Here is a 10,979-nt window from a genome sequence, read left to right on the forward strand (position 1 = left end):
AAAAAAAAATAGGGACAAATTTAGGGGCTCTGGTATATGTCATAAATACACAATGAAACTTAACTGAAAACAAAAACAAGACAAAATAGATAAATAAGACTACCTAAAAATTAGACATTTTTGTGCACAAAATGATTTCACCAAAAGAGTAAAAGGAGAACCCATAGACTGAGGAAAAAGTTTGAAAATGACATATCAGATGAACTGCTTTCTAAAATTGACAGAGCACTTTAATAAAGAGCATGAACAAGAAGACAGACAATCCAATTAAAAACTTGGTAGAGGATATAAACACTCACTTTACCAAAGAAATATATTTTCATGTAACCAACAAACATATGAAGACATGCTCATGATCATTAGTCATTAGAGCGATGCAAGTCCAAACAATAATTATATGATAATAATGATCTTGATGAGATGTTATCTTACTCCAACATTAATAGCAAAGTTAAAAAAATAACAGAAAACAGCAAATGTTGACAAAGGTGTGGAGAGAGTGGACCCTCCTGCATTGCTGGTGGGACTGTAAAATGGTGCAACCACTGTGGAAGGCAATATGGTGCTTTCTCAGAGAGTTGGAAATAGAAATAACGTATGACCCAACAATCCCTCTACTTGGTTGTTGTTAAATGCCGCCAAGTTGGTTCTGACTCATAGCAACCCTTTATAGGGTTTCCAAGGAGCAGCTGGTGGGTTTGAACTGCCAACCTTATGGTTAGCAGTCCAGTGCTTATCCTACAGCACCATACCAGGACTCCCTACTGGGTATATATCCTCAAGAAATAAGAATAGATATATGCACATCTATGTTCATTGCAGCACTATTTGTAGAAGCAAAAAGTTGGAGACAGGCTTAATGCCCATCAACAGAAGAATGATAAACAAACTTTGGTACATACACACAATGGAATACTATGCAACAATGAAGACTAACAATAAATCTGCAGAAGCCTTCACAACACAGATGAACCGGAGGGCATGCTGAGTAAAATTAGTCAAAAAAGAACAAATGTATGAGAACACTGTTGTAAAAACTTAAAACATTTCTTGATAAAAGAAATTTTCTATGATGGTTATGGGGGTGTTTTTTTGTTTTTTTTTTAAGTGGCGTCAAGTGGGTCCTGACTCAGACAATTTGAACTGCTGGCCTTACAGTTCAAACCAACCTTTGGGTTCAATGTTTATCCCACAGTACCACACCAGGACTCCGTTTACGGGTTTGGGGAGAGTTCTTCATGGGCTAGAGGGTGGTGTTATTATTGTGTGCAGTTGAGGCAGTTCTAACACATAGTGACCCTGTTTACGGTTTTCAAGGAGTGGCTGGTGAGCTTGAACCACTGACCTTGTGGTTCAAACTGACCTTGCAATCCAGCGCATTAACCCACAGCGCCGCACAGGCACATGTTAACTGTAGGTGATAAAGCAGGTAGTATACAACAGGAGGGAAGCTGACAGAAGAAAGATGAAGGTAGTAGGAGAAACAACGAGTAATGCGAGTTAAAGTGGACAGGAGTAAATACTGCTAACTGATGATACCTGGAGGGGATATACGTCTAATAAGCATAGTATATGATTTGTTGAATATAAAACTGATGATCTACTCTGTAAACTGACAGTCAAGTCACAATAAAAAGTTTTTTAAAAAGTCTGAAAGTGCTAGATCAAGGTAATAGAGTAGATGGGATAAGGTTTCCCAAAGAAATTCTTTTGGAATTTCAGCCCTTGCTACTCTTGAAGAACGAACAGGTTCATTGTTTGGATTAAAAAAATTCCTTGGCTCAATTTTCACAGCCTTTTTCTCAACAATTCAGTTTTCAATTTTCTTAAAACTTCTTCCTGATAGCCTCCATACAGTCATGTGTTCTTCGAGAAAATCTATCAAAATTACCCCTTTGGGGTGCCAGAAAACAGTCACTATAACCTTCTGAGCTGACCTCTCTGCTTTGAATTTAACTGGCCCAGTAGCTCTCCTTAGAGCCACTGTTTGGATTGTATCTTGCTCTCTGGATTGTATTGGTAAATCAAAGACTGGTCCCCAGTTATGATTCATTCCATAAAACCATCTTTAGTTTTAATCTTGCTTAAAAGACTGGTGAAGTTGAATGTAAAACTGATGGTCTACCCTGTAAACTTTTACTCAATCCACAGTAAAAACCTTAAAAAAAAAAAAAAAAAAAGACTGGTGAAAAGATTATTTCTTTGAACTAGCTGATTTTGTGCAACACTTCGGCATCCATAAATCTGAAAACTTGCAGAGGCCAGTAATTTTGCTTCAGACTGAAAGTGCTGAACCATGGGAGATCCCAGCCTCAGTAGCTGTTGCACCAGTAGTAATTCTGTGTACTTCTTTCTTAGTTTCTTCACTTGAGGTTAATGGTCTGTCCTCTCTTGGCTCATCTTTGAAGTCTTCCTGAGCTTCCTTAAAATGTTAATTTCATCTAAAAACTGTTGGTATATGGGGGCAACAGTCCTATAAACTTGTTGCAAAGTTTCAGTGTTTTGTGAAAATACCCACTTGAGTTTTGTTAAAAATTTCATATTAGCTCTGATCTCACAATCATTTTTTTCATACAACGCAAAACCTATCTTTTTTTTTTTTAAGGCACCTAACAAGGCTAAGACAAGTGGATCACAGAGAGAACTTGTTTGCAGCCATCTGCATTGCAATGACATGTTTTTTTAAAAAAACTTATGTATGTATGAACTGAACCCTAGTAGCAATACTGTTTTATTAACTCTCTTAGATGCCCTTCATGGACATTTCTACCTCTGAGGTAGTATGAAAGGAATTCAAAGTAAAGAACTCAGGCACTGCATTCAGGGCTCTCAATTGATTAGTGACCAGGTGACTTTTATAGAAGAAATAGTTGAATTTTTGTCTTTCTTGTTTAAACTCATGTCTTCCCTGAGATTAGATTTGTTAAGTACCCATCTATCTCCTTTCATCATCCTCCAAGCAAGTTTAATGATTTGCTTTGACCTCAGGCTTTGTATTTTCTTTGAATCCCATTACTTTGTTGTATTAGTGACATTTTCGTTTTCAGGGCTTGTGCCAGGAGTATGTCTGTGATTAACATTGCGTTTGCACTCTGAATTTCCAAACTGAATCTTACTTTCAAAGGGAAATGGAGGGTTTTGTTGGTTTGGGTTTTTCTTTTTAGAACATTTGAGGGATAAACGATCAGTTTGAGCTAATAGTAATTAATAAATGAAAAGGTAGTAATTTTTTTTTTCAGATACACAGTTGTTATAGTTAGATGCCATTGAGTTGGCTTTAGCTCCTAGCAACCTCATTCCCAAGGAAACACTGCTTGGTCCTATGCCATCATCACAGTTGTTATGTTTGAGCCCGGGGGAATTGTAATTCATTAAATTTTATTTAAGCCTGTGTCCTTTCCTACAAAGTAACCCCCTTCAAAAAGTTGCTTGAAGTGACATGAAACAAACCTCAGGTGTGTGAGTTGCAAGTGTTTCTCAAATTAGGGAGGTTGTTGTTAGGAAAAGGAGTTTTGGTGGCAGGGATCTTATGAGTCAGTGGTTTTGGGGAGGTGATAGTTTGAAAACTGCTACCTCAGTACTTAACGTTATTATGTAAACTGCTCAAGTCTTCAGCCAATCCGAGGATCCTGAAATCCTGGGATTGCTTCCTCCTCAGTTGTTGGATAATGCTTGGTTTACTGCTTAAGAATATGTAAATTGGGTAGGAAAAAAAATCTTTAAAGATAGTGAAGTGTTCTTTTTCTTGATACCTGTTTATTCCTGGAAACAAATTAATCTTGAAATCGATTTTGTTGGCTCCTGCTTTTCCCTAGGTGTTCCTCTTTATTGGCTCAGATGCCTTCAACTGCTGTACTTTTCTCTCTGGCTTTTCATTATTGGCTGGGACACAGGATGGAAATATTTATCAGTTGGATGTAAGGAGTCCAAGGTGAGTCATCATCCGTCTGCATGATGCAGGTGTTCTGCAGAGTGGAATTTTTTATTGGCTTTACACTGATTTAGACACGCATATTCTTGGGTATGTGGTTCTATTTATAAAGGTTTTCCAGTGTGAGTTATTTGATTGTTCTTATTATTGCTGGAATCATATTAAAAGGTCCCTTAATCACACTGTCACGATTGTCTTGCTGTGGTGATTGCTTTGGAAATTAAATAATGAAATAACATTTCATTAAAAGTGACTATGTAGAACTCTGAATTTTAAGGAGCTTAGCAATTAATTTTCAGTATTAGACTTGGACTGACCTAAGCTTGAACAACCACATTTATATAATACATAAGCCAGCTCTATTTCTAGTGTGGCACTGTAGGATCAGTACAGGACTATGAACCACAAGGTTGGCAGTTCAAACCTACCAGCTGCTGCTTGGAAACCCTGTATATATACAGGGTTGCTATATATATATATATACATATACATATATTTAGGGTTGCTATGAGTCAAACTGACTCAATGCACTTAATAACAACCACAATTTATTTTGTTTTAATAACTTAAGGTAGACCTGAACCTGGTCTTAAAGACATTCAGAGAAAATAATCACAACCCTCTGTTCCAGGGTTTAACAGTCTCAGCGATCTCTCCTTTTTTTCACTTCTTTTGTTCAGCTGGTATATAGTGAATGATTTGAGTGAACACCAGGTTTTGTGCAGAGCACTGAAAAACGGAAAAGATTCAAGCTCTGCCTGTGCGATACATGCAGTTTAATGATAAAGAGACATGTGAAAGTCTGTGTGGTACTGTCTGATGCGATATACTCAGATATTTAAAGAAGCACCAAGAAAGGGGAAGGAGATGAGACAGCCTCACCAAGGAAATGAGGTTTCAATTGGACCATGTCGAGTAGAAAGTTACGAAGTAAAGAAGAGAAGGATCTTCCATTGGTCGATCACAGAAGCATGAAGGCTTGTGAAAAGAAGCATTTGAAAGCTGACACTTTCAGGGAACTCTCAGAGGTTTAATGTCAGGCATGTAGCATACAGATAGTACTTATCTCTCAGAGGGTTTGGGAGAGGATTAAATGAATTATTATAGGTAAAAAGCACTCCTGGTGTGGCGCTGTCGGATCAGCACTGGATTGTGAACCACAAGGTCTGTAGTTCAAACCCACCAGCTGCTCCTCAGAAACCCTACGCAGGGTTGCTGTGAGTCAGAAGCAACTCAACAGTATCTAACAACAACAACACTCCATTAAGGTCATGGATTAAAGGATACCTGATAGGAAAAATTGATTTTTATTAATATGTATGATGCTGCTGAAAGGCACATCTCCACCCATGGAAAGGCATATTTCTCTATTTCTCTATTTTCTACCATGGTGATTCCGATCCACAGTAGGAAGAACCTGGCAGAACATATTGGCTTCTTGAGACTCCTTACCAACCCTCATGTAGACACATAGTGATTAAGTGCACATGTGCTAGGCTTTGTACTTACTAGCAAATTACCTAAGCTTTCTAAGTCATAGTGTTTTCATATGAAAATGAGGTTTATGATGCTTGCTTTTCCATAATATAATGTTGACTAGATGAGATAAAGTCTGTAAAATGCCTTAAATGGTCTCTCGACATTTGGCATCTATTAATTTTTTTTACTATTGTCATCACCATCATCTTTGCACTGTCACTTTAATATCAGGTGGGATTGCAATTCCATGGACATGGTGGGGTTTGACTCTCTGCTTTCTTGAAGCTCTGTTGTAAAATGGTTACTTGTCCCCACATTCTCATCAGTACATCAGTTCCATTTAGACATATGCTTCCAAGTCTCTGATACTAACCTTCATATCCCCAGTGGGAAGGTCTTTACTCCAAGGTGGTTTTGAGTGGATCATCTTCATCTGCCACTTAGGTTCTTATGAGGAAAGAAACCCTATATCCATGTGGTTTAAACTCCTTTTATGTTTGTCCTCTTTGCTTTTATGTAATTAATATTGTATGTTGAATGTAGTCAAGCACTGCTTTTGAAGAAAACTAGTAAAATTGTCCTATTTATTCTGAATCCTAGGGCTCCAGTACAAGTCATCCACAGATCAGGAGCACCAGTTCTCTCCCTTCTGAGTTTCAGAGATGGATTCATTGCTAGCCAAGGTGGGTACAGGGGCCAGTTGAGAGAGGTGTTCCCATGTAGTTCAATTAATTAAACATTGTTTTACTTACATGTCTGATCGATGGCTGGGTTAGGGGCATTGTCCTCCATGATTCTTTGGTACATTGTGCTTATTACACTCTACACTGTGACTGTCTGTATATTCCCTTGAGAGTAGGGGCTGTGCCTTGTTCATCATATTATCCAGGCAGTGTTTCATTCGTCCACCCTCTATAGCTTCAAAAAGTCTGGAGTCCATGATGATTTGAAATTCTGTTCTCCCTTTCCATAGAATTCTTGTATGGAATCTTTGATCAGAATGTTCAGTAATGGTGCTTGACTGTAGTCTTAACAGAAGCAGATCTCCAGGTCTTCCTCTGGGTGGGTTTGGACCAACAACCTTTTGGTTAGCAGCCAAGTTCTTAACCATTACAGCACCAGGGCTCTTTTAGACTAATTTAATAATTCAAAAGCAAAGTCAATAGAGACAATTAAAGAAACTTGATAGTTAAATAAATGTGGCATCCTGGATTGGATCCAGGACATTAAAGAAAAAGGCAAAAATAAAAACTAGTGATTCCAAATAAAGTATGGAAGTTAGTTAATAGTATTTATACATTGTCGATTTCTTGGTTTTGATAAATGAAAGATGATAGTATTAAGAGAAACTGAAACTGGCTGAAGGGCATATAGGAACTTTCAGTACTATCTTTGTAACTAACTTCTGTATATCAAAAACTATCCCAAAATGCAAGACTTTTTATTTATTTATTTAAAAATAAATAAAAACTTTAACTGCTTTCATCTTATGGTTCGCTCTTTCTAGATTTTGCCCTCAGACTAATTCCCTCATGGTCATAATGTAAGATAGCTTCAGTACCTGTCATCCTCACATAATAGTGGGCATGGTTGTACCCACTTTTAAGAAAGAGGGAACTTTCTTCAGGAGCAGCTCAGCAGACTTGCTCTCATAGCTCATTGACCAAAACTAATCACACTCCCCACCCTACAGCCTTCACTGGTGATGGGAATGGAATTATCATAATTGCTTTGGGCTAATCAGGTTTGCCACCTGTTATTGTGTGCTATCAACACAAGTACAGGGGCCAAGATTTTAATACAGACAGGTTGTTGTTGTTGTTGTTAAGTGCCATCTAGTCAGTTCTGACTCATAGTGACCCTGTATAGAGTTTCCGAAAGCAGCTGGTAGGTTTGAACTGCCAAACTTGCAGTTAGCAGTCCAGTGCTTTCCTACAGCTCCATACGAGGTCACTTGTTAATGGAAACAATGAGATTCTGTTAACAAGGGAAGGGCTAAGGAATAGTTGTTGGGTAGGCAGTCTACAGTGTTTTGATTTCATGACCATCTTTCTGATGTAGGTACCTTCATCCCTATCAGACTAATGCCTTATTTCACTGACCTGCCTCATTCAGGATTTTCAGACCATTGTAAAAAGAAACCAGCAGTCTATAGACCAGATTTACTCTGCACTTGCTCCCCTTCAATCTTTCTTTCTCTCTTCCCCATGGATTGACATCAGTTTATGATGCAGCAGCCCCCTGTTATGAGACTTTAATAAGAGAACATCTCGAATAAGCTTGTGACAACTTCCCTTGATGCTACTGCCACCATACATTCTAATCCTTTTTCTCTGATTGCCTTTGCTGCCAGGTTTTTAAGATGAAAGTTTTGCTGCCATGCCACATTCTTCCTTCAAGGACTCTCTGCAGCTTCCATCCCTGTCTCACTGATCAAATTGCCTTCTTGAAGTCCACCAATGATATACTTCTTTCTAGATCTTGAACACATTTTCTATGCTCAGTCCTCTTTCATCCCCTAGTCTTTAACATTTCTTTCAGGGCATATATCATATCTTCTTCATTTGTTCCCCCAGCTCTTGCACAGGACTGAAGACTCTCAACAAAATATTTGTTGAATGAATTGGCAAATCTGTCTTTATTTTATTTTATTTTTTAAATGTTTTATTGTGAATTATCTGATAGTTTACATGGGAGAACATTAGTTTTACATTCATTCTATCGTATATCGTTTCATTGCCATGGTTCCAATCCCCTCCATGCATCATCAACCAACCTGTCTTTATTTTTTATGACTTTTGATAATTAATTCTGTTTCTATTATTTCCTTCTTCTTAAACTACTATCTCCTTTGACCTCTGTGACACAACACAATTTCCTAGTTAATTGATCTCTTCAATTAATGCTACTTTCTTTGATTTCAATAATTTGTAAGCAAATAATCCAAGGAGCTGGATTATATGAAGATGAACGTGGCATCCGTATTGAAGGAAGACTTACTAACAATCTGAAATATGCAGATGATACAATTTTGCTTACTAGAAGCAAAGAGGAGTACATAAAATAATAATGAAGATCAATGACTGCAGCCTTCAGTATGGATTGTACTTCAGTGTAAAGAAAATGAAACTCTCACAACTGGGCCAATAAATAACAACCTGATAAGTAAAGAAAAGATTGAAGTTGTCAAAGACTTCATTTTGCTTGATTCCAAAATTAACACTCCTGAAAACTGCAGTTAAGAAATCAACTGACATATTGCATTAAGTAAATGTGCTACAAAGACCTCTTTAAAGTGTTCAAGAGTGAAGATACCATTTGAGGACTAAGGTATGACTGACCTATCATGGTATTTTCATCCATCAAAGTTGGACAGTGAATAAGGAAGATTGTAGAAGAATCAATACATTTGAACTGTGGTGATGAAGAAGAATATTGAAGGTACCCTGGACTTCCAGAAGAACTAACAAATTTGTGTGGGAAGAAGTACAGCTAGAATTTTCTTTAGAAGCCAGGGTGGCAAGACTTTATCTCATTTACTTTGGACATGTTATCAGAAGGAACCAGCCATTGGAGAAGAACATCATGCTTAGTAAAGTGGAAGGTCAGCAAAAAAGAGGAAGACTCCCAACAAGATGGATTCACACAGTGGCAGCAGCAGTGGGCTCAAACTAACAACAGTTGTGAGGATAGTACAGGACTGAATAGCACTTTGTCCTTTGTTCATAGGGATGCTATGAGTCAGAACCAACTCATTGGCATCTAATAATAATAACCACATGATATTACAGCCTCGGAAACTCTATACAGGATCACTATGAGGTTAAAACGACTCAACGGCACTTAACAACAAATATGATACTGATTTGTTGAACTTTAATTTTTTTGCTTTTTCTGCTGTTGTACCTAAATCAGAGATGCTTTCTGATTCACCTTGTTATAGTTTCTTAGTGCTACTATAACAGAAACACCACATGAATGGCTTTAATGAACATAAAAATTTTTTCTCACTGTTTAGGAGTCCAGAAGCCTGAATTCAAGGAACCAGTTCTAGCGGTAGGGCTTTCTCTCTCTGTTGGCTCCAAGGAAAGGTCCTTGTTTCTTTTCAGCTTCTGTTCTTCAACAGTCTTTCTGTGGTGTGGCAGCTGTCTCCCCCATCTCTGATTCCTTGCTTTGTGTCTAATCTACTCTTTTAATATATATTTTAAAAAGTCTAAGATGCAACTATTGATCGCTCCTCGTTTGACACAACAAAGAGTGAAGAAAATCAAAGATTCAAGGAAACAATCCAAAGGATTAATGAACTGTGTGACCCATAGCCTCCACAACACTGTGATCAGAACTGGATGGTGCACAGTTACCCCATTCAGGATCACAATAGAAGGTCCTAGACAGAGAAAGAGGGGGGAAAATGTAGAACAAAATTCAAAATCATAACAAGGTTTGATAGAGACTGGTGGAACCTTCAATGTGGCCCTTAGACTCCCTTCAAACCTAGAAAATGATCTCACTCCACCTTCTAGGCTTGAACGATTAACTTTCAATCAAACCATAGACAGGCTTATATAGTGAATAATAATACACCAGGAGGAATATATTCCTCAGTACAATCAGTCATATAGGACAAAAACAGCTGCATTTGCCCCAAAAAATCTCAGAAGGCAGGAAGGAGCAGGAACAAATGATGAATGAAAATGGAGAACCCAGGGAAGAAGTGGGAAGAATGCTTTTACATTGAAGGGCTTGCACCCAATGTCATGAAACAAAATATACATAAATGTTGAATGGAAAGCTATTTTATTTTATAAACTTTCACACAAACTACAATAAAAAATGTTGGGAGGGAGCTGTAATTGGGTTTAAGACAGACCCTATACTGAATCGACTTGACGGCACACAACAACAACAACATACTGATGTGACATCATTAATATAACAAAATTAATACCAAATGGGATTATATCCACAGATATGGGAGTTAGTATTACAACATATATTTTAGGGGGATACGATTTAATCCATAACACAGCTTTTATCCTTCTACTTAATTCATTCTCTACATTTTCTCAAATACTTCATTGTTTCAGCTGTCATATCTGTATTCATGATTGAAATTCATGGCTTCAGCCCTACCTTCTACTTAGCCCTCATTTTAGGGGACAACGGTATATGATATGGCAGGAGCGTAGATTTTGGACCCAAACTGAAGTGAGTTTAAATCCTCAAGCCACCACTTACTATCAGATTAGCCTCCAAAACGTCTCATCCTAGCATTCTAACATCCACTGCACATCATTCATAGTTGGCCCACATAATAAAACCTGCTTGCTATTAGTTATGTTGGAGTCCTGATTTTATGCTGTAGGATAAGCAGTGGACTGCTAACCAGCCACAAGGTTGGTGGTTTAAATCCACCAGTCATTCCCTGGAAACCTGTACAAGGTCACTATGAGTCAGAACTAAATGGCACCAAACAACGACAATATTAGTTGTTTTAGGACTATCTTCCTAGGCTAATGATCTACAGAAACAAATCAAAAGATTATTATTTTTTTGGTTTTTTTTAGGG

The 10,979-nt window shown here is 37.7% G+C and overlaps 1 protein-coding gene across 1 annotated transcript in view; it reads left to right on the forward strand.

Moving 5' to 3' along the window:
• The window catches only part of PAAF1 (proteasomal ATPase-associated factor 1), a gene marked incomplete at its 5' end in the record, with an annotated part of 58,564 nt that overhangs the window by 39,315 nt on the left and 8,270 nt on the right, over nucleotides 1-10,979 (forward strand). Inside the window, 2 exons of the mRNA XM_006875429.1 lie at nucleotides 3,816-3,931; nucleotides 6,011-6,093. Of these exons, the coding sequence (XP_006875491.1) occupies nucleotides 3,816-3,931; nucleotides 6,011-6,093 (199 nt within the window). The remainder of the gene's footprint in view (nucleotides 1-3,815; nucleotides 3,932-6,010; nucleotides 6,094-10,979) is intronic.

Source organism: Chrysochloris asiatica, unplaced genomic scaffold, assembly GCF_000296735.1.
Source record: "Chrysochloris asiatica unplaced genomic scaffold, ChrAsi1.0 scaffold00326, whole genome shotgun sequence".
NCBI classification, from domain to species: Eukaryota; Metazoa; Chordata; class Mammalia; order Afrosoricida; family Chrysochloridae; genus Chrysochloris; species Chrysochloris asiatica.